The 24,209-nt window shown below is 42.4% G+C and overlaps 1 protein-coding gene across 3 annotated transcripts in view; it reads left to right on the top strand.

Moving 5' to 3' along the window:
• The window catches only part of sez6l (seizure related 6 homolog (mouse)-like), a 71,306-nt gene that overhangs the window by 26,703 nt on the left and 20,394 nt on the right, over nucleotides 1-24,209 (top strand). For all 3 annotated transcript variants that reach the window (XM_084383434.1, XM_084383433.1, XM_084383432.1), the window contains exons 2-3: nucleotides 21,776-22,237; nucleotides 23,711-23,850. In XM_084383434.1, coding sequence (XP_084239560.1) covers nucleotides 21,776-22,237; nucleotides 23,711-23,850 — 602 coding nt within the window. The remainder of the gene's footprint in view (nucleotides 1-21,775; nucleotides 22,238-23,710; nucleotides 23,851-24,209) is intronic.

Genomic DNA, 24,209 nt, shown 5'->3' with positions numbered 1-24,209 from the left:
TGAATTCATGGGAGTCAGTTGTTGTTGATGGAAAAAAAACAGAAACCAGGAGTTTGAAACAACCTCACCGCTGGTTTTTGAGTGTTTTTATTTTTGCCAGATTGATTCGCCACCCTCCAGGCGATCCAGGCTTTTCCATTAATTTCTGCGAGGGAATAAAAATCAACATGCAGAGACATGAAATTTGCTTGTGATGCCGAATCCATCACAGTCAACATTTCGTTGCCTTGATTCATTTAGTCACGCTGTTGTTTCAGTGTGATGCAGTCGCTGTTAATAAGAGAATATGAGGCTGTGAAGAAAACCGAACTGTTGAACAGGACCAACAAAATATAACTGGACAAATGTTTCTTTTCTTTTCGTTCTTGTCATTAAACGTACTTCAAGGAACTTTTAATTGGTTAAGAAACGGTCTCAATTTAACCCCCGATGCCTCTGTACGATCCACATGAGCAAACAAGAGTGGCTATTTCTGCATAGTTAATAAAATTATTCTTAACGCCTGTCGGGTCAGATTCTGAATTATCTGGGTTAGATAGTTTATGTTGGAGTGCTGAGGAGTGCCACAGTCTGAGGAAAGAAGCTGCTCTTTAGTCTGGTGGTCCAGCATCGTTTCACCGTCATCATATTACAGTTATGAATCTTAAAAAAGCACAAATAGATCCATTACATCATCCTGCAAACAGCTGTGTTTAACAAAGAAAGTAATATTCCTGCTTTCAAAACAAACGTTGCACAAGTAGCCAATTCAAGATCTCGACGACAGGAGCAGGTGGTGGTTGTACCGTTTGTTGGTCCACAGGGGGCGCCATGATCGACAGGAAAAAAGTTTCTTTTAAAGGAGATGTCAAGGAGCATTTCACCAAAAAACTAATATTCAGTCATTATCTCCTCACCTCCATGCTGATGGAAAGTCAGGTGAAGTTTCGTAGTCCACAAACCATTTCTGGAGTAGCTGGAGTCACATGTTGTGTGTCTGTTTGTCGGTCGGTTGGTTTGTCAGCAGCATCACACAAAAACGACTGATCTGATTTCCAGGAAACTTGGATGGAGGATGGGTCTCAGTCCACAATAGACCCCATTAACTTTCAGTCATTGATCGACGCTGAGGTCAGGACAGATTGATCGGAGCCCTGAAGTAAAATATATTTTTTATCACACCAGCTCCTCACTGTAACATCCAATATAAAGACTATGGTGGACAGCAGGGAAACAGACAGACAGCCTCAGCTGTTAGTGCACATTTCTTTTGCTGTACGGAGCCATTTTATGTTTTTACTTTTAATGTCTTCACCCGTGTCTGTTTGTTGGTTTGTCAGCAGGATTTCACAAAAACTACTGAACAGCTTTTCATGAAACTTGGATGGAGGATGGGTCTCGGTCCAGAATAGACCCCATTGACTTTTGGTGTCAATCCGGATAAAGGGACGGATCCAGGACATAATCCTTTTTTTAAATATTCATAAATTTCTCAGGGAATAACGGTGCAGGGATCTTGAAGAAAGAAATTAGACATATTTAGGTGGCTGTTATCCATGAGTAGGCACAAAGTGGGACTGTAGGGCCTTGGCAGAGGTATGCACTCTACTGGTTTCAGCTACCGGTCTCCAGCTACTTGAGGTGTTTCGGAGAATGCTGCAACGCCGTTGTGCTGCGAAGCTCCAGAAATGTTTTATGGATTACGAAACTTCACCTGACTTTCCATCAGCGTGAGGATGAGCAGATAATAACTGCATTTTCATCTTTGGGTGAGCTGTTCCTTTAATTTGCCTCATTTATTACGTCCATACTGGGCTCGTAACCTCACTTACGTTCTGTTTTAACTGATTAATCATAAATTGAAAGTAACTGCTGCAGAGTAGAAAAAGTTAAAAAACCGATGACGAAGCGTCCTTAACAAAGTCCTCCGCAGATTTACAGACCGTCATCCAGCATGACTAATATTAATATATATTAAAGTTGGACATCTGTGATGTGAGACTTGGCTGCCAGAAACAGTTACAGACGCGGTGAAAGGGATGAAATCAATCACGTAGCTTGGCGTCCGATCTGCAGCTGTGAAATATACACTTACAGAAATCCATACATGTGAGATGAGATGTTTTGCTGTTTTACACCATCATCATCACTTAAAGCCCGATTCTGTCGCGTGATCTCCTGAACTGTGATCCGTTCTCGCTCAGCCGACGCTCACTTTTGATCATTTACTCATGAAGGTCTGGATGGGAACAAAGCTGCGGGGCATTTGGTCATTGATCGACGCTAAGGTCAGGTCAGATTGATCGGAGCCTGAAAGTAAAAATATATTTTTTATCACACAGGCTCCTCTATGTATCGTTCTATATAAAGTCTATAATGGACAGCTGGGGGAAAAGTCGACTTTTGCACAGAAACCTGCGAACGCTCTGCTTTTAGTGCACATTTATTATTCTATACAGTAAAAAGCCTCAGCGGTGCACTCAGGTTAGTGTTTCTATATCTGAATCACAGCATCTCAAATTACTCTTAAATCAAAAGACAGAAAAGAAAAGTGAGGCTTTGTTATTAATTACTGTGAATGCTAATAAAGCAGCAACATACCTGGGATTTAAACACACGGCGCTACAGTTTGTGTTTCTCATCACAGCTCACTTTTATTTCTTTTCTGCCTCATAATTTATTAGTCGCTGTTCTCCGTGTTGACATTTGGGTCATGGCCACCCTGAGGTTCAACGCTAAAAGCATTCCCTCCTTTCTTCTTTGACTCCTCTCAGCCCTCTCTGCCTCCGTTTCACAATTGGTGCGGCTGGTGTGGAGATACATCCACCTTTTCATTTATTCATGGATTAAAAAGCACACAGCTCACATACCTGAGAGACGCCGCGGACACACACACACACACACACACACACTGTGAAGACACACACACTCAGTGAGACGGTGAGCCGGCACATCACTCCAGAGAGAGAGGGGTTTTTTTTATATTATGGCCTCGGAGGTTAATTACTGGCGTTGTGGACTTTAAACACTGTTGAGATTAACATCATTTTGCAGATTTTCTTTTTAAACATGATGATAATGAAATCCCATTTTTTAAAGCTGTGACCCGTCAGTTACAAGTCACACATAAAGTGCATCATTTCAGACAATATGTTGCTTTATATAACCAGAAGCTTTTAGATGGTCAGAGCTCCACAGACATTTACTTTGTCATGAAATCTGACAATTATAGAAGAAGACTGGTGATATTATGTGTTTTTCTTGTAGTCAGCAGCATCCAGATCAAAACCGACAGTGTGTCATGCCACCATTTCCCGAGTTGGGAAGTCGTTCTTCCGAAAGTGGCAGCAACATGGACGCCAAAACGAAGCCGTTGTTTCCAGCATAGTGACGAGGGGAGCAAAGGAAATGATACAATGACTATAAAGTACAGTACCTGACTGGTCCGAGTTGTTGTTTTGACTTGAGAGAGCATTGACTTGAATTTTCCCAGTCGGAAAAATGATTTCCCGATAATTCCAACAGCAACGCAAAGTTAGTCCATCTCTCAAGGACACTTATTCACATGACAATATAAGCACAACTCTTCAGTTAAAATGGGTACTCATGCTACGTATCATTAGAAAACTTCAACGAAGGTACGATCAACAAACAAAGAAGCTGACAAACAAGCATTTATGAAGTTGTGGCAACTCACTGATGAAGCATTGGGGTGTTTCGGTAGTGAATTCAAAAACTGTCTTCTCTCTTATTCCCAAAAGTCCAGCAGATCCATCTCACTGAAATATGTAGTCCAAAACACATTAGTCCAGACAATGATGAAATATCAACAAACTGCAAAAATATACTTTTTAATGTCCAGACACTTCTTCTTCTTCTTCTTCTTCTTCTTCTTCTTTTGACTTACTGGCGGATCGCAAACAACTTTTAGGTGCATACAACCAAAAACTACTTACATCAATCCAAAACGCCATTATCCCTCCATGCAGCAGATCCTTAGAAGGGCCACCATTTGATTGACACCTGATTTGACCAGTTAGGAGCTCCTATGCCCGCCCTGGATCATACAACAGCCAACGAGTGATCGCAAAGACAGGAGACCCACTCTCTCTTCTTTTGCCACTTACACACCATCCAGCGGATGATTCACGCGTCATGTATCCAATGAGATCTCGAATATATACTTTTAATAGGTTTTCAATGTAGTTTTATGCATTTTGCTCTCTGTGTTAGCTGTTTTTCCACCTAAGCACTTGTTTTTGACTGTTTCATAAGCACAAAGTTAGTTTAAATTAGGAAAAAATTATCTATAATGAGTTTAATGCTTCTGTTACCCTCAAGTGGCGGCATTTTAAGGTTAAATTGTTTTTGCCAGGCATCTGGATATTAGTTATATAGAAGGTTTTATAGGCTATAAAATGTGGACCTATGACAAAATCAAATATCACAATATCTTCAACAAAATACCTCGATAACAATAATAAAAACGTGGAGATAAACATGAGCAGTCAGACGATCATACAGGTTGCAAACAAACAGTTGAGGCAGAATATCTAAACCTCTTTCAGAGTAGAAACCCGGAGAGAGCACATATTTTTCACAGCACACGTTTTGACTGGAAAAAGCACAGACGTTATTAATAATATTTAAAGATGTCTCCGTCTGTTCAAGTGTCCCAGTACACCGCGACAGTGTGACAGTGAACGAGAGCAGGACCCTGAAACTGAAGCAGCTAAATTCAGCCATCGTTATTCTCGATAGTTCGGCCTGCGCTGCTGTCACACGTCTGGTTTTACTGCCGTTTCTTCTTGTCAACAAGTTTCAAGACAAGTTAACAAGTATTTTATGTGTGGCCTGATGTATCTTCTTCCTCTGCGCCGTGATATCAAGCCAAAAAAGTTGCATATCGCCAGTTTAAACAACCAAAATCTATCTGATCCAGGCAGAAATGTTCACGGATGAGGCAACGTTTTCAAGATTTTTGGGATAACGTGAGAACACGACCCAACGAAACACATAAAAACGTCTTGTCGTTTTCCGACACTTTCAACATCTTCAGCGTGACGTTTTATCTTTTTAAAAACACGAGGCCGCAGAAATGGGAAGTCATCATTGTTGTGGAAAACACAACAAGACTTTCAGTCTGTGGAGGGATGGAGCTGTCTGTTTCCTCTGGCATCAACTGGCATCACTTTCTTCCATCACTCCCCCCTCTCCTCCCCTTCCTCCCCCCTCAGCCCTTCCCCGCTGCTAACTGGAGGCAGGCAGGAGTGTGATGAGAGTTTCAATGACTTGTGGCTGCGAGTGCTCTCACACTGCGATGTTTCTGCTCAGCGGAGCAGCTAACAAACACGTACACGCCGGCACACACGTATACGCACACACACACATTTGTATTACTGCGGCATACTTGTTAGAAACTGTATTCAGTCCCTAACCACCCCCTCTAATCCTAACCTTTACCATTACTAACTCTGACATTTCCACTTAATCCCATCCTAATCTTAGCCCCTAAACCCACATCCAACTCTGAAGCAGCGCCTGAAAAGAAGTAAAAAAAAAAAAAATGTTCTGACTCTGGAATATTTTCTCCTTCCTTCTTTTCTTTTTTGAGGACATTTAATCCTCATGAGGATTAAATGTTTTCACATAAGAAGACACACAGACTCCCAAAAGCTGTGGCAGCAGAGCGCTGCACTACTTTAAGTCATTTCTACTTTGCCGTGTGTTCATTCTCGTCGCAGCCACAACTATCATTCACACGCAGTCGCCCTCCCTCCCTCCGCCTGCCTGCACGCCTCATTGCCTTGAACACATACCAAGAGACGCTCTTACTCAGTGTCAAGGCGCAAGTGCTTCTCGTGCTAAGATCAGCTGGTTGCTATGACAAACATATTTATAAAAACGTAACCGCCGATGTGAAATGTTCAGTCATCACAGGGAGGTGTTGATAGTCATCACTCTTGTCGCCAGTGTCCATCTGTGAGCTCTGGCACAAACAAATGTGACCGGGCGTCTCCGTTAAATACGGTTGAAAAAGTGCAACGAGGTGCCAGAAACTTTAATAACGTGAGAGTTTGAAATCAGATATATATATAAACAAGAAGGTGTTGATGTGGAGTGAATCACACAGATCTCTATGGGGGAAAGAGCTTCGCTGATGGAGACGAGGTGGATGTGGATGTTTATTTACAGGATTTGTGTTGTGATGTGAACTTAAAGGCAAAGTTCACCCAAAAATGGAAATTCAGTTATTATCTACTCGCCGCAATGCTGAAGAAGTTTCCACAAAACATTTCTGGAGCTTCGCAACAAAACAGCGTTGCAGCGTTCTCCTAAACAACTGAAGCAGATGGAAACTTGATTTAAAGAAGTCTCTGGACGCCCTGAGATCCCAGATTGATTTGTAATGATGTTGTTCACACCCTTGATGCATGCTCAGCCTTGAGCTATCGTTTTTTAGCTCAGCAGCTACGTTGAAGATTTAGCTTAAAGCTAAAACAAGTGACTTTTTTGACTATTTTGTTGGTTTTTGAGGCCCCTGTGGACAAAAGTGGTGTTTCCACCGTCATAACCACAAACTTTAATGTAAAATATAAAATTATTCAAAGAAAAATCTCCTCCTGCTTCCTTTTAGCAGGCTTACTTGCTGTAACTTCGTCTTGGAAAATGTTGACTCAGGTTCTTCCAGTCTGTGCGAGCGTTACGGCTGAATAGAGATAGTTTACCTTCTCGCTGATGTACTCGTTGCTGATGTACTCGTTGCTGATGTAGGTCATATAGATTTAAATCGAGACTATGTAATAATCACTTAACTCCTTGTAGTAGCTTCATAAAGGGTATAAATAACAGCTTTACAAATCAATTTGGGATCTCGGGGCTTCTGGAGTCTTGGATCACACCGGACGAGCTGTATGGAGCCATTTTATGTTTTCTATTCGTTGTTGTTTACTTTTTAAATGCTGCAACGCTGTTTCGCTGTGAAGCTCCAGAGATGTTTTGTGTCCATCTGCATGCGGTTGAGTAGATAATGACTGCATTTTTATTTATTTTTTGGGTGAACTGCTTCTTTAATGAAGCTTTTTACTGACATTCAAAAAGGAAATGGTTTGAAAACATTTCCGTTCACATCGAACAAGCGTTTTTGTCCTGAACTCGGTGTTACATCTCGTTAATCTAGAAGATCTTTGTGCCAGTTTGAGAGCTGCTCTTGCATTCAATAATGTTCAGGAGGAAAAACACACGGAGAGTGTGAGCTGTGTGATTCGAGTAAAGTGGAAAGTGAGTCCCATTTTCTTTCCTGCTGAATAAATTATGGCGATTTAAGGGAGTTAATGTTCCGTGAAATGATTCGACTAAACCCGCCTGAAATATTCTGGTGTTCGAATGAGCAAAAAAAACCTGGAGTGGATGTTTTGTTTCGACATGTTTTAAGTTTGTTAACTTTGCCTCAGAAGCCTGGAAAAGAGAAAGCGAGATGGATTATTTTAAGCCCAGTACGACGCCGAGGCGTGTAATGGACCCGCTGGATCGCCCGTGTCAGCGCCATGTTTTGCCTCAGCGAAGAACATGTTCTCACTCCGCGGCCAAGTTAGCGATAATGAATATTCAACATCTACTTATCTTTATTTTGACTGAGAGCCTTTAAAAGCAGAAATTACATAATGTGCATTTAAAACAACACAATTAGGTCATGAAATTTCGCCAAGCTGGGAAACAAAGACAAAGACTAAAACACAAAAATAACTTGTATTTTTTTAAGATAAATAACTGCGTGGGTGTTTATGGGGTGAGATGGTGGATGATAAGAAAGTGAATTTTCTCTCAGTGTAGCTGCTGATGTGTGAAAAAAGAACAAGACTCTCCTTGAATAAATCTTTGGCGTTGTTGTCCCACAATCCAACAGGGAAACCGTTTTATATGGTTGAGCAACGAGATTTATCGCTCATTAATCATATGTGTCGCCCAGGGGAGCAACACGGGCAGTTACATGCCACGGAAAAGCAAAAAAAAACAAAAAGAGGCTGTGATCACAGGGAAAGAAAAGATGTTGGAAATATTGAGGGAGGATAAAAGTAAAGTTGACATGGAAACGAATGCAAAGGTGGAGGAAGGAAACGCAGCTGCACCAACAGGCTGGTCGTGATGCAGGAGGGGAGTCGGGGAGGGAGATGGTGGACGAGGAAACGAGAGCGAGAGGACGATGGTGTGAAGGAAAAAGAGCCCACAGACGACGCCATCTGCTCAACTGAGCTGGTCATGCCTGGCTGCAGTAACACCTGCTTCTGACACCACACACACACACACAGACACACACAGACACACACACACACACACACACCAGCTGAGGCTTGTGGCTCGATGTTGGAGCATCATCTTTTGAGCCTTAAACCAAAAGCAGAGCAGATTTTTCACAGGTGTTAAAAATAAAAAGGAGAAGATTTCTACTCGCACCGTCTCCGTTCGACTGATCTATATTCGAGATAAGACGAGAATTATTGATCCGCGGCGTTCGCGAGATAAGCAGAACACGATCCGACAGGGAAACCATTCAGATAAATTTGTAATGATGTGATACGCTGGAGTTCAAAGCTGTTTTTTGGACTCACTTGAGCCGATGGGGAGTTTATGTTTTCATTCATAAATAATCAGGCGTGCAGACAGGTGTGGAAGAGATCAGCGGTTCGTGAGGAGAAATCAGCCCCACGCCGTGTCCCGATGAAGGTCAACCGAGCAAAACGTAGCTTCAGAATACATTTACCATAAACATTGACAGCTGCGGGACCTGGTTTTATGTTCTGAACCGATAGTGTGACTAAAATACATAAACCGTTTCCTTAAATTGTATTTCAAACACAGAAACAGTCCAGAAAATGATGTCTTCTGCCGCACCAACTGTAAATATGAGCTTTTATACTGAGCATCATCATCCTTCAAGGGAATAACGCCTCCTTTCCACACAGATTTGTTTAGTAGTATTCACGTACGCCCCTTAGCGTTTAGTGAAAGGATATCTCTGTTTTTCTGATTATTCCAATCAAGCCTTCGTGGCAACCTCAGCAGCCCTCTTCTTCGCAATCCCATACTTTGCCTGCTTCTTGCCTCCCAGGACAGGGTGGTAGGGTCGGACTTGTGGGAGGCTGTCAGACTTTACTTAGAAAAATAATGTATAAATAGACCTTTAATCAATCAGTTGACTTCTGTGCATGCACAGAGCTACGTGGAAACTTGCAGTAAGGGGCTCCACAAACATCCTCTTCCACATATGGACGTTTTTTGGACATTAGCTGCCAACGCTAACGTTACGTGCCTTGTGTTGACTCCTTTGCTCGGTACCTGGCTGCATTTATACAACGCTTTTCTAGCAATATCGCACCCAAGGACACTTCCATGTCCACCTCCGTTGCCTCCTTGTAAAAGTAGTAAAGTTTGAGGTTTCACTGGCATATTTAATGATACAACTGGTATTCACAGACTCAAGGAAAACGTAGGTCGGGTCTGTGGTTGTGTATCAATATAATCTCTGATGCTTGTGTCCGCTACATATCGGTTCATCTTTAAAGCTCGAAGACTATTTCATGTACTAACAATCCATATTTGTGACTGACTGTTCAAAGTTGAAGTCACACTCAAAGATTCACTTGTGTTTTCAGAAAATTAAATTTGTTTTTTACAGCCACTTATGTCCCGTTAACCACTTTTCCAATCAGCCGAGTTTAATTAATTAAGTTTAATTAACTTTAATTGACTCTCTCTGAAAATGCTGCCTCCGTTCTTCCGCATCATTAGCCAGACAATGTTATTTAATCCTTAAATTCATGGAAAATTAGCCTTTAATAATCAAGCCATTAATTCAGCAAACATAAGGAGTTATTAGTTTTGCTCCTCGCTGTCGCAAATTCACCAGAACTCGATAAGATAATAAGTTTTTAATGAGTGTATTTAACATTTATGCTAATGAGAGTCTACATCAGAGCGTAAATTATATGGATGCTAATGAGCGTGTTTACATGAGATGTGTGTCGGCGTGTTGTGAGTTAGAGTTGTGTATGAGCAGAGAGGAGATTGCTTATCTACATCTGCTCTGCGAGGTCATCGTTGATAGGTCGGGTCGATAGCTGCTCCGCTTTCAGTTTCAGGTCATTCCACTCGCTGACCCCGAGCGCCGTTCATGCGCTAATCCTCAGATAACATCGATCTGTGTGTGTGTGTGTGTGTGCGTGTGTGTGTGCGCGTTGGCACTTCTCACACAGGAAATCATTAAATCAGCGCAGTGTGCTTACCCAGCGCCTGAATTTGAGAAGGCAGACACATCTGAGGTCACAAACGCTGCAGTATGGCGTCTAGTGTGTTCAGCCAATTAGCAGCGAGCGCTTGATGATTAACACGGAGGTGCGCCGATGGTCAAGTTGTCCTGCTTTGACTCCTCAAGGCTGGTTTTGGTTTATTACGACACATGACCTTGTTTTTTGTGTGTTCATATTGATCATAATAACACCCAACACGCCGAGTTAATTGCTGAGATCTGGGAATACTTTGCTGTCAGTGAGACAACAAGATCAAGGTCCTTGTCACGTTATAAGAAGATATTTTTCGTGCTATTATGACATATTTTCTCCTTATTACTGATCCTAATTTGTTGCTGTTTTTACATGAAACTTGTCTTGTTAAATCACATAAGCAACGTATCTCGTTAGAGCAAACTTTGCTCGTTATAATGATGAGAAACTTCCATTTGATGAAGATCCATCGTTGCCTGAAGAGACACTTAAAGCAAGTAATCTTACGTATCTTGAGCACCGTTCATCTGATCTACTTCACACTTGGCGGGTTTGTTGCCGGGCTCACGTGTGATCCCTCTCACGTGATCTCATGGGGAAGCAGACGTAAACAAAATGGATATCAGTCAAGTCTAGTCTGGGTGTGTGGGGAGATGTAATCAACACAGACTTTCTATTCTTCAGCAAGAACTGGAGGTGAGATTGTAAGAGTCCTTTAACAGTAAGTACGCTAGCTGACATTAGCCTCAGGGCTACAATACAAAGTGGAGATTAGCATGGTGAAACAACTTGCAGTTGTAATGCATTATAATGAGAAAAAAAAAAGGTTAAACAAGTCTGGGTGTGTGGGAAGATGTGGTCGACACAGGCTTTCTATTCTTCAGCAAGAACTGGAGGTGAGGTTTTAAGTTTCTGTCAACAGAAGTATGCTAGCTAACGTTAGCCTCGAGGGCTGGAACATCTACCGTTGCTTAGCAGCACCGTTAGCTGCTCCGGGGTGCCTCCCTTGTTGGTTGTTGCGGTCCAGCTCACAAAGTACTGATGCAGTCATCTAGATTTTGAATCGTGAATATCAAACATGTTTGATATATTTCCCTGATGAGTCTGAGAGATCTGTAAACACCAGAACTACAGACCAAAAGTTTAAACATTTAAAGGTATTTTACTTTACTTACTGTCAGTTCACTGTTTTAACGCTTCATGTTCGTCCAAACAGAAGCTCAGGCCTCGTTGCCCATCCTGTTTTGTCTGTTATTACGCACTTAGGCCTGTAATGTTCACCACAAGGAAATGTATTTCTTTACAAATGGATAGAGATGCCATCATGAGGGAGATTTCTCTGTGTTGATATGAGTATGTTGTTGACAACAACAGAATAATGCCTGGTGACATAAGATGGTCTGCCAGGTATGTTGCCAGTTTTGTGAAAAATGTCCAACGTGCTTGAGACCAGAAAACAAAACAGAAGGAGTTTCATAAACACATCAGAAATGATTGGACTCTTTGGACACGAGGCATCAGTCCTGCTGTGTGTTTAGCTCTATTTGCTCTGTAGGTCTAAACTATTAGTTGTTGTAGCTGTTAGCTCCATTAGCCAAATGCACCGCAGGACTCTGCTTCTCACCGGCTGCTAAAAGCTAAAACTAGCTCTCCTCCTGCAGATTTCAACACAGTTTGTAATGTACCATCATCGGGGGAAAATACAGGGTGCGTCCCCCGTCAGCAGTGAGTTTCCTGCCTCTTTCAGATTTCAACACCTCATGTTTTTGGAAGGTCTCACGCTGAGTGATAGTTACTATAGTAACAGCATGAGAGGACGCACTCGGCTGTAGTTAATGCTCAGTTCAGTGTGTCATTTGCTAAGTTATTGTGATACATACACACATAAAAAAAAAAAACCTTTCCGTCCCAGCTGCGTCCCGGGAAACATCTCTGTTCGTCCCAAACACATTTTCTACCATCGGCGAAACGACAGGGTGCCGTTAGTCTCCAGCCGTGCGTTTCATTAACCAAATACGTTGATCACAGAAGTTATATCCGCACCTGAAACGGTAACCTGACTTGTCTTGTTAGTGCAGCCAAAAACTGTCTGTTGTAGCCTTCAGATGGCTGAGTCGTGCTGCATGTGTGTGTGTGTGTGTGTGTGTGTGTGTGTTTGTTTGTGTGGTTATCACAGTGAGTCTCCATGGGGAACGGACATGGCAGACAGGGAATGTATTCCAGATACAGTTGCTGCCAGTCTTGGGTCTGATAAAGCACTTTAAACTGCTACCAACTCCTAGAATACAAATTAAACAGAGTGACAAAGAAAACAAAAAGATGAGCTCTTTCCCTGTATTCCCTGTATTTCAGCGCAGTGGTTCAGGCTTAGAAATGCACACAAATACAGCAACCCCATCTTCATTGTTGCCAGGCGCCTCCTTTCAGCGCCATTGAAACCTTTTCCTGACATTGCTTTACAGCCTCAGACTTGATTATGTTCGAGTGGCAATGAAAGTCTGCAGTCACCGAGGACTATTGAATTCTGCCTCCATCTCTCTCTCTTTCACAACACTCACTGTTTCGATCACAAACTCACCTACTCAGTCAAATAAACAGCCGCCCTTGTTTTTTTCTCCCGCAGTTACCAGTGAATTCAAGAGAAGCACGAACTATACAAACAGGCGCCCGACTGAAGACTAAATGTTCCCAATATGCTGATGTGGTGAGCGCTGCATCTGCAAAACGTGTGGTTGCCTGGACTCATCGGCGAGACATGTTTGTGTATATTAACGGAGAATGAGAGCCAGCGTTGCACCTACAAATGGAGGCAAGACAGGGAAATGCAATGAAGAGTTTAATGAAATTTCTGGCATCTAATATTCACGGCTTCAATCATCCATCTGATAACAAACCAACATCAACCGTGATGAAACAGAGTGCGTTTCCCCTTCACTTCTGCCACAGTTCATTTCCTGCATAGTCCAGGAATTCAACAAAACAGCAGCATAATGGTCCCAAAATCCCAAACTGGTGCTTGATACCGCGAGTGGATGGTTGTAAATCTGAAATAAATGAAAGAGTATTTGATTATGAGCACATTTGGTTGTGGTCCGAGTGCACATGAACCTGCACTGACTCTGAATGCACCAGGTTTGATTTGTTAAATTTCTGCCAGACTTTTTGAATTTCTGGCATTATGATATCTGATTTCTCCACATGGCTGCTGTCAGGAAATCCATTATAAACTGCAGCGAGCTTGTTTTGACATTAGTGCAGGTTTATTTTACACTCGCTTGAGTCTGTGTACAAATAACAAGACATTAAACTCCCTATTGCCTGCAGTACGTACGCCAAAGTCCAACTCAGTGCAGGTGATACGTCAGTCCTGACTATTAACTTCAGCGGAAAATGGATGGATCCAAATACCACGCATAAAAAATGTCAGATGGCGTAGTATAAAGAGTCTAAGCAGGGTGGAGGTTGTGTTTGAGTAGCTTGTCTGTTTAGCTCGAGTATTATCACACACCCCTAAAGGTCCAGTTTGTAAGATAGATCACTGTTGAGTCTTATTCCCAACTCGTCAGATAATGACACTTGTGTTGGTGGGTCGGGCGGGAGTCAGTATTTGACGAGTTAGACCTTCAGTCGATTTAAGAGATGGTCAGAGCTGCTAACGTTAGTCTAAGCTTCACATCACATCACAACGCTGTAGTTAAAAAAAGATTGATTGTGTAGCCGGACTGAGAGTCTCTGCTCTGATCATCCGTTGACCGACGGGAGAAGAGCTCCGACACTTTCTTAACTTTTGGGATAAATAATCACTCCTGTTTATCAACCTGACTGCAGCAGCGATCCGAGGCGACTCTGCTACTCTGCTTATTTTTAACATGCAATATCTGTGTTTTTTAGAATTTCACCATAAAATAGCCACCTGAATAAAGGTGTTTCTATTCATTTTATTTTTTCACTTCATTGCTTTTTTATTTGTTTAAACTTCCAAGCCCTCGGGACTCTGAAACTCTGATGCAGCATCTTATAAGGAAATTTATTTCAAGTCATAGAGGTCGATTTTTCAACGCATTGCCTTCCTCAGGAAAACACTAAGAAGGCCAATGTTGTCCTGAAAGAGGCAATGTACCAAAACGCTGCATTAGAGTTATGAGTGTGCAGCTTTGCCTTCCATCTGTTCTGTTATCGCTGGTCCCTAAACAGAGCTGAGCGCCTCAATCCTCAGTAATGCCGACCTAGACTTGTTTTTGTTGATCGAGCTACTTGGAGACTCTCAGAATCAATAAAACTGTCGAGGTTTTCTACTGATGTCCTGAAAATAGGCACAACTGTCCTGATTATTGTGAGCTACACTACATGCTCCCATTTTCTACAGAACCCTTGTCAAGGACCAGCAAGTGGTCCCTTTCATCCTTTCTTTGTGATCGGGAGGTCACGCAGATATCACTGCACCCCGGGGAGTCCCTGCACAACTTATTCCCCAGGCCTTTGAAACAGCAGACATCAAGGCTTTCCCAAAGAGGAAGGTGCATCTTCAGAGCACCTAACCCCCCTCGTGGTGGTACAGTGACCTTTCGTGTCTGCACCTGCAGATGGTTTTAGGCTGTGTGTTCAAACAGCCAAACCTACAGACAGTTGGTTAATGGAGAGGACTGGACACTTACTGACCAGAACCAGTTGTTACTGTTAGTTTAAGAGTGCTAACGCCCTTGATGAGCGGGAAGATATAGGTTAAACCTTCAGGCACAGATGATGGCATTTATTTATCACCCCGAGCTCCATCCATCCATCGATCCATCCAGGGTTTTACAGACATCCCTCTTCGTAGAAACGCTTTCCAGCTCCTCCTGTAGGATCCCGAGGCGCTCCCAGATAATATATGTAATCTCTCCAGCAAGTTCTGGGTTTGTCCCGTTGTCCCGTCCCAGTTGGTCGTGCTTTCATCTTCCAAAGGGAGGCTCCCAAGAGGCATCCTAATCAGATATCCAAACCACGTCAGCTGGCTCCTAATCTGAGCTCCTGTACCTCCGGATGTCCACGCTCCTTACCCTGTCTCTTAAACACAATTTGAAAGTTTAAAGGATGAGGCTGTTGCGAAATAGTGTTGTAGGTGAAATTGTTTCTGTGAAACATTTGCACGTGCATCATTAGCGACCAGGTTTGGGTTAGCTTGGAGGCTGTTGTTTCTTGAAGCCATGGGGATATTAATCAAGGACCTTACATGATAATCTGAATACATTGTTGGAGTTGGAGCCCCTATGAAAGCTGCTCAGTGGCGCATGAAGCCAAAAAAGCTCGGCTCGGTATGAAAATACCCAAAACTTCCATGTTGTGCGGCCCAGAGAGTGTCTGCACTCGAGGTGACTAACCTCTGGTTTAATCTTGTGGCTCTTCTAGACTGGATGTCTCAAAATATGGGGGGTTGTGACACTCAAAAATGAATTATCCACAGTTTAACAGCTGCTTCTTTCACAATGTAAGCTTTTTAGGCCCCAGTGCATCACCTGATGTTGTAATTACACTCACGCTTCAGAGCCTAGAGCTCTTCCTGGGGGCTTGATTTTTATGGATAGTAAAAGGGAGAATGCCAACTGAAAGAGTCGGCCAGTGACGGGGTTATAAAACCAATCACAGTGTTTGTTTACAATAAAGTCCAGGGAGGAAACTGCTGCGTTGTGCATTAGCTTACATATAATCTCATCTAAAACGCACGTCTAATGCTTTCATATCTCCTGACTAACACTAACTAATGTGCTGAAATCTGTCTGTGGTTATCTAATATTTCTTTTTGTTAAATGTTACACACTCTCAGAACTTGAACGATAATGTAATCATAGATAAATTCTAGTGGCTTTTAAGAAGAAACTTTCGTCAGTATGAAAGAAGTAATGACTTGCCATTTTTTAGGCGTGATAAGGCCCCAGACAGATATTCTCAAACCGTGTTTTGCAGCGCTGGGTAATTATCTTTGACCGCACAGGCAGAGAGTTCAGCTTTCTGCCAGCGCTTTGGACTTTTGTCATTCTAGATATGGCAACAATCCTACTTCATGAATTGTTAAATCTGCTCAGTGTTTCCCGTCTTGTCAAACGATGTCTTCTGCTCCACGTTCAGATCGGTGTCGCGCTGTTATCCTGCAGCAGTCTCCTTCCTCGTTACTCCGCAGTTGCTTTTCCTGCGAGCTGCATTAATGCTGCAGTCCCAGCAGTTTGGTGGAAAACAAGCAGTGGCTGATTTCACTGATTATTTCCTCCCCTCTGATTGAAGGTGCCGATCACTGAAATCAGCTGCTCTGGTTTCTCGGAGTGGAATAAAAAAAAAAAACCTGCAAACTCAACAACGCTTTAAATGAGATCCAAAAGCTTTAAAGTAGGATTTTTCATTCAAACCGATCCTCCAAAGATACACCAACATTTTTTAAGGCTGTTTATTTCCTCGTTGTTTCATCCTCGTCGGTATCTTATTAATAAATCACTCGTCTTATCCGCGTGACAAGTCTCTCAGTTGACGATCTTTTCAGAAAGCTGACGCCCCGTCAAACTACAGCTGTCATAATAGTGAATGTCACAGCAAATTTCCATCAAACAAAACCTCAAAAAATGCCACAAGTCTGTCAGCCCTCATCAACATGTCTATTGTCCTCTCCCCAGAACTAAACGCTGCACATTAATCTAAAAAACTGTGACGGAGGGGGGGATTTGTTATAAACACAGTCTGTGCTTGCTTTAATGGACTTTACAACATCTGGGCTTTAATTATTCATCTGATGAGTGAACCAAATTACTCAGGTAGCAGCACCGCCATGGAAGCTGTCAGCACATTTTTTCTGATACATGACAGCAAATTAATTAAACAATATGTTCGGCAGGCTCAGAAAAAGGACTTTACAAAACAAGCCCATTGATTTCTCATTTAAAAACACTGGCGCCGCACTTGATTATTTGGGTTCAGCGGCTCAAACCAGAGGCCACACTTCAACTACGGAGCTCATCATAATTCTGCATGTCAACGATCACCCCGGTCCATCTGTATTCATGTGTCTCTCTCATAACGCATCATTGTTCAGACGGTTCAAAGTCAGATGATGACCCTCTCGCCGCTATAAATAAGGTAATTGGGACGAGTGCAACAACAAAACAAAAAGCACAGTGGATGCAAATGTGTACGCACGCTGGAGACCAATTAGGGACAAAGGATTGTCAGCCACACATGGCGCCAACGCTGTCGAGAAAATCCTGTCGACACTATAAAGATAACAAAACCACAAATGTGCTGCTCGGGCAGCAAACTGTCTTATATTCTGTTGGCTCTGGGCCGTAATACTCTATAATACCCATGAGCCTCGGCGGCCGACTGTATGAAGAGGGAGCCAGCAGAGGCACAGACCAGCAAATCAAAATGTTTTGTTGTGGCAGTTTGGAACGACAACAACAACAACAACAACGACGACGACATAGTAGAATTCATCAAACAGTGACCTAGAAATTAAACTTAAAGGGTAACTCCACCAATTTTCCACATTAAAGTTTGTTTACAGGGGATTACTACTGCATATGTGGCTGCAGAGGAAGCTGCACGTAATCTGATAAACTGCCTACAGTGTTGTCGCTCAGTGGCTAAATTGCATTGTGGGTAATGAAGGCGCAAGGTTCTGCAAAGGAAGAAGACTGTGTGCAATAAAAAAAGGTGATATCTGTTTCTGCTGTATCGAATTTGTGAGTTTATGAGTTCAGCAGTGTTTCATAACCTGGTGCCTACATTACCCACAATGCAACTCAGCCACTGAGTGACATCACTGGAGGCAATTTATCAGATGTCATGCAGCGTTTTCTGGAGACACAAAAGGCTTGATACTTCTTAAATTACCCGTACGTTAATTATAAATATATTTACATGTTTGTTAGTTGTTAAATAAATGTAGTGGAGTGGAAGTATTAAGTGGTAGAAAATGGAAACGCTTAAGTGAAGTACAGATATCTCAAAAAGTGTACTTAAGTACAGCACTTGAGTAAATGTACTTAGTTACATTCCATCATCATCATTTAATCAAAGCAGCAGATATCTTCTAGCACAGCTGCTCGTCTTTTATACCGATTATTTAACCAGGAGAGTTTCATGCCGAGCTGCAGAAGAGCTCCGACTGTGACTCACGCAACTGTGTCTATGAAATAAATTGGATTTTTTTACTTCCTGAACCAGGTTTCAAAATACATCCTCCGCTCCCACACAACTCCGTTTAGCCATGCAGATATCCGTCTCACAGATTTCTGCCTGCGCTCCAGTACAATAAAGGCAGTGATCCACGTGTGGCTCTTAAAGCACTGAACTATTATATTGGGAGCATTTCAAAGCAAGGTGTCTTAATTTCATTATACGAGACACTAACACGCCACTAACACGTCTCCCTCTCTGTCTGTTTACGTCTTCTTACGTCTGAAATCAGTCTTGTGATGTTGGGGAGTCGGCGTGCGATGATGCAAAATAAAAATAATCCATAATTCCCCTCAGATGCATCAAACTAAAGCAACAAGCCTGTTTTTGAAAATGTGAGGAGGAGAAAGTTCAGATGTTTGTGTTCAGATGTAGAGAGGGGGAAAAAAAATACTCCTGAAACATGTACTTAAGTACAGTCACAAAGTATTTGTACTTGTACTTGTAAAATGCTCTTTTACGAGTAAAAGTCCTGCATTGAAAATGTAGTATAATCAGGAAAATGTACTTTAAGTGCTAAGAACTATTTTCTATATGACTGCAGCCAATGATTGCTTTCGTTATGGATTAATTGGCTGATTTTCTCCATTGATCGAGTGATTAATTCAAAAGTGAAAATGTTTTAACGGTCCAAACTTCCAATTTATGAGAAATACACTCAAATTAATAAAGTGATTTAAAGGAGAAGCAACAAATCTTTACATTAGTGAAGCTGGGGGGTGTTTTTACAGGGAAAACGACTTTGCCAATTGATTTCCTGTCAGTTGACTCATTGATTGATTGACTAGTCATTCAGCTGCGCTCGCATAAACTACAGAAGAAGGAATTTCCTGCTTAAACACTTTAACGTATAAATATCCACTCGATTAAACCTCATATTGTCTGAGCAGAGTTGATTGATAATTAAGTGGATTTGTGACTGACCCCTGTCACATTACACATAACGATCGGCTCCGTTGTTGATATAGAAATATTGATTAGCGCAGCTTTAAAACAGAGCAGGACTTCAGCTTTCTCTTTGTCGTCATGCAGTGTGATCCACTTTGTTTGAGAAATGTCACGACTAAAAGCTTCGAGCGGCGGTTTTCGAGCATTAATCAGAGTATATTCTTACAGGTACAATGAAGTCTCGTCTTCCTGCTGAGCAATTTTTTGGTCATTACAAAGATATGGCTCACCTGCCAACCTTGTCACAGCCAAATGGCCTGCAGTAAATGATGTTCTGACAGAGTGACGTTAATGTTAAAACTTTACCTCCTACTATGAGGAAGTGAAAATTGAAAAGTCTATTCAGCTGCCATTGTGACTAATGAGCAGGTTATAATAAATGGTTCCTGCACTCTAAATCCAGAGCAGGCACCACGTTTCAGTGGAAATTTCCTCCTCACGTCTGGCTTTGATTGTGGGTTTACATCTTATATTCTATATATTACCTAAGCGGCTGTATGTGGGGGTGTTTGCATTTTATATTGGCTGGTTAAATAGGACAGAATAGTTCTGATCGAGCTCAAGCTTGTAAGGCAAAACACAAGTCAGATATCGAGCCAAGAGACAACACGCTGATATATAAAGTCAGACACAGTCTAGAGACAAATATAATCAATATAAAAGGCAAGAACTGTCACAAAACATCAGATAATAAAGCTTAAAAAGTTTCATGTTTTGATGCAACAGAATTGAATTTAATCTATATTTAGAGTAAAAAGTAAACTGAGGTTTTTAAATGTTAATCTTTCTTAATTTTAAACAAGTTTGGTGCACAATCCATATTGATATTTTAGTGAAGTTTGCATGTAATCTTTTAGCATCATATTTTTATCAATCATTACAGTAAAATCACTCAGAGACTGCAGGCTGCTAGCAGCTCCTCGAGGCATAGCGGTACTTTGAGGTAGATGCTAAAGTTAGCATGCTCACATGCCCACAATGACAATGCTAATATGCAGATGTAGGAAAAGTTTAACATTTTGGGAAGTGCTGTTACTGGTGTTTGCTTAATTGTAGAGACTGAGATGAGGACACCATTCTCATGTTTGTATGCTAAATGTTAAGCTACAGCTCAGCTAATGGGCTAACTTAGCTTAGCTTAAAGACGGCAAACAGCTAAACTGGCTATTCTCTAAAGCTCGGTAATGAATTTTGGCATATTTAATTTGTTTATTCTGTGTAAAAACCAGAAACGTGCCACTGTATTAGATATTATGCACTCTGTAATTTTCTTTTCACCAGAGAAGATTGACGAGTTTCTCTTTCAGCTGTAAAATGTTCAACACAGGCTGTTTCCTCATCATAATCCTTTAATAACCAGCTTTAAGCGATCTTCATTAAAGATGTTTGTTTATGTTGAGTGTTTACGTCTCAATAATTAATGTGATTTTCAGTCCAACTTAAAATATCAAAAGCATCGAGAACAACATCGAGAGCAGGAGCGTTTGAATGTGTGTGTGTCTGTGTGTGTGTGTGTGTGTGTGTGTGTCAACATCTGCTGCTTAGTGGCTGCCTTAATAATTGCAAGCTGTGAAAGCTGAAATGAGTTTCTTGATGGCGGCTGGTTTGACACACTGAGCGTAATGCAGGTATATATGCAGAAATAATAAAAAGGCTGTTTATTTTCTGTCTGGGGATGAAAACCAGCCGAACATAAGAGAAGTGCTTGTGTTGTTGACAACACCGACAGGGATATTTCCCCCCGACTTCCTTCCTTGTTGATAAAGGTGACAGCAGGACTCCTCCGGCCTGCGCGCTTTTTACTCGAGGAGTGTTTTAATGACACTCAACTGTAGATTAAAGAGAGATGACTGCACCGCGAGCGCTCGCTCTGCTCGAGTGTGTGTTCGGGCTGCTGCTTGTTGTGAGGGTGGACCGTAAAGTACGCAGGCGAGATGACTGGGGGTGGAGTGTATGTGAATGTGTGTGGGTTTGTGTGTGTAAATGCTGCTCTGTGCTGTTTTTGAACTAAGCTGCTGGAGATGGCATTTTAGCATGCACGGCAGAGCGGTTTGCCTGTCTGTGCATTTCTTCTTCTTTTTTTTTCAGTTTCTCCCCCTCCTCTTGGCTCAGCTCCTGTCATGCTTAACTGCCCTGTCTCCCCACTACACTGTCTTGTTGTGTGCGTGTGTGTGTGTGTGTGTGCGCTCAGTATGTTGTTTGTGTGTGAAAAGTAGAGGTAAGCTCGACTGGGCTTCGGCTGTGCCGGCTAGATAACCCCCACTCCTGATAAGACTAGCAGGAACAGTGACAGAACCACCCAGAGTCGTGCCTCCCAGGACATTTTCAAAGATTTTATTCATTCCTTGTTTTTCCTCTCTTCTCAGATAAAGAAGTCCCCACAGCCGCCCCCTCTTCCCAGTCTCCAGTGGTGACACCAGGGAGCACAAAGGAAAACAGCCCTAAAGGCAAAAGCTCCAGCGTCCTGGCTGGAGGTCTGCTACAGTCAGTGCTCGCCCAAAAAGGACGACTTGTCTCCCAAAAAGGGGAGACCCTCCCCTCCGCTCTGCCCCAGAACCTGCTCCCTCTTCTGGGCAGAGGACTCAGCGTCAGCTCCCTCTCTGGAAGTCATTCCCTGGAGCATCAAAGCGGGGGATTACTGAGGAGGGTAAAACCCCCGGCATCAGCTGCAGTGTCAGGCCGAGGCAGCGATCCAACTGAGACTCTGCCTACAGACACACACTCCCAGCTGCCTCACACACAGACACACACCCCCGAGGAGGAGGCTGAGATCACCACTGTGGGCACGATGCTGGACGTGGACACCGAGACAGAGACACCTCCATCAGGTACGAGGAGTCATCACGTAGTCTGAAGTGTTCACACAAACATCTGACACAGTGGTGGAAACCAGGGTTGTACTGAAGCACTGTTTTGAGGTACTTTTACTTTACCCGAATACTTTAAACCGCATTTCTGGAATTATTATTGTACTTTGTTACAATGCAAGTGACTTTGCCCGACAGACTGACCCACAGATCACAGCGTTTAACTGGACTTCCTCTGGGTCATCAGAGGTGAACAAACAAGGAAGAAGCAACTTCAAGGAAAATACAGAAGTTTACATGTTTACACACACAAATACTTGCTTACTTGCTGAAGTCATTATTTTGTGTTATTTATTATTGTGTTTACTCTGTTTTTTAAACTCCTGAGGTAGCCGACTCTTTTGATTTTGTTTTTGCATCAAACATACTGTAGATCAAGTCTGTTTCACAGTCTTCTGACGGGAAAATATCCAAAAATAATTCATATATCATAATTAACCGGTCAGTCACAGAGTAGCCTACAAGCCAGTACTCCGACACACCGGGACAAAGCCACAGGAACACTCCCTGACAAATTAACAAAGATGTTGAAAAATAGTCCTGGTTCTGTCCCTTCATCCAGACCTGCACCAAAAGTGAACGGGGTCTATTCTGGGCTGAGACTCATCCTCCATCATGGAGCTGAAATCTAGTAGTTTTTGTGTAATCCTGCTGACAAACCAACCAGCTGACAGACAGACAGACTGACACAGGTGAAAACATAGACAAATAATTAAGAAATTGTTGCAGGCTGTTTCTCAAAGTTTATACAGTTTCCCCTGACTCGGAAAATCACAAAACTCCAGGTTCTTTACTTGATAAAGCATGTCAGTACAACTATATATATATATTTACAATTAAAACCATGTATTCAAAATCCTCCTTCAGTGAAAGAAGTTTATTTTCAGCAAAATCCACAGACAGTAAAAATACTTTATACTGCAGAAAAATGGCCCATCTGACTGTAGTATTATTCAACGGTCAGATACATGAAGTGGACTAAATATTGCAGTACTTCACCCTGACATATACTGCAGTGGAGTTAGTGTACAGTAGCACACAATGGAAATACTCGAGTAAAGTACAAGTACCTCAAAAATTACATTCAAACCTATAATTGAAAAGATGTGCTTGAAAAGATAAAAGTACGTTTAACACTGTGACACTGCCGCCGTCTGAACGCTTCACCCACCACTGATCTCACTCGAGTCTTCAGAGGAACGTGATTATTTATTTCAAGTCACTGTTAACATCCGCGAGTCCTCGCTGTGCCCCGTGTCTGCTCTGTAGCCGTTTTGATCCCTGTAATTTCCGTCATTAATTATACACAGCAGGGAGTCTAATGAGCTTCCAGTCAGGGTCACATTAAAGGGATTACAAGGCAGAGCTGAGAACAAAAAAAACAAAACAATAAAGCCAGCGCGCAAAATAAAACCCCACTGCTTTTCTCCTCAGCTTTGTCGAGCTGCATGGTGAATTTCTCGGACCCGGAGGGATACATCGACTCCTCTGATGACCCCCCGCTGCCCGACGGCACCTTCCTACACTGCACCTACACCGTGACTGTGTACACCGGCTACGGCGTGGAGCTGCAGGTACGTCGCTGATGAACAACACACACGTCTACGCTGCAGTTACAACCACTGTTAGTTGTTTCTGTGTTTGTGTCTTGTCTGTTGTGACTGTGAGGGGCTGATCTGATCCCAGGTTGAACTCTGCCTCCTAGTGGCAGCTGGTGGTACTGTCCTCTCTCTCTCTTGGTCTCAAATGACCATGGACCATAATCAGATGCGTAGCTGTGGAAACTAAGACCTTCACTCAAGTGCTGCATTGAAGTGCATTTTGGTGCTATTTTACTGAAGGGGACACACTACATCTTTCTGCATGCATTGGTTTCAGACTAGTGCAAAGAAAATGTCCAAAACACACATTAAGGTCCAATTAAACTGTAATA

Source organism: Pagrus pagrus (genome assembly GCF_965226575.1).
Source record: "Pagrus pagrus genome assembly, chromosome: 19".
In the NCBI taxonomy this organism is placed as follows: domain Eukaryota; kingdom Metazoa; phylum Chordata; class Actinopteri; order Spariformes; family Sparidae; genus Pagrus; species Pagrus pagrus.
This window is presented reverse-complemented; position numbering and strand designations above follow the sequence as displayed.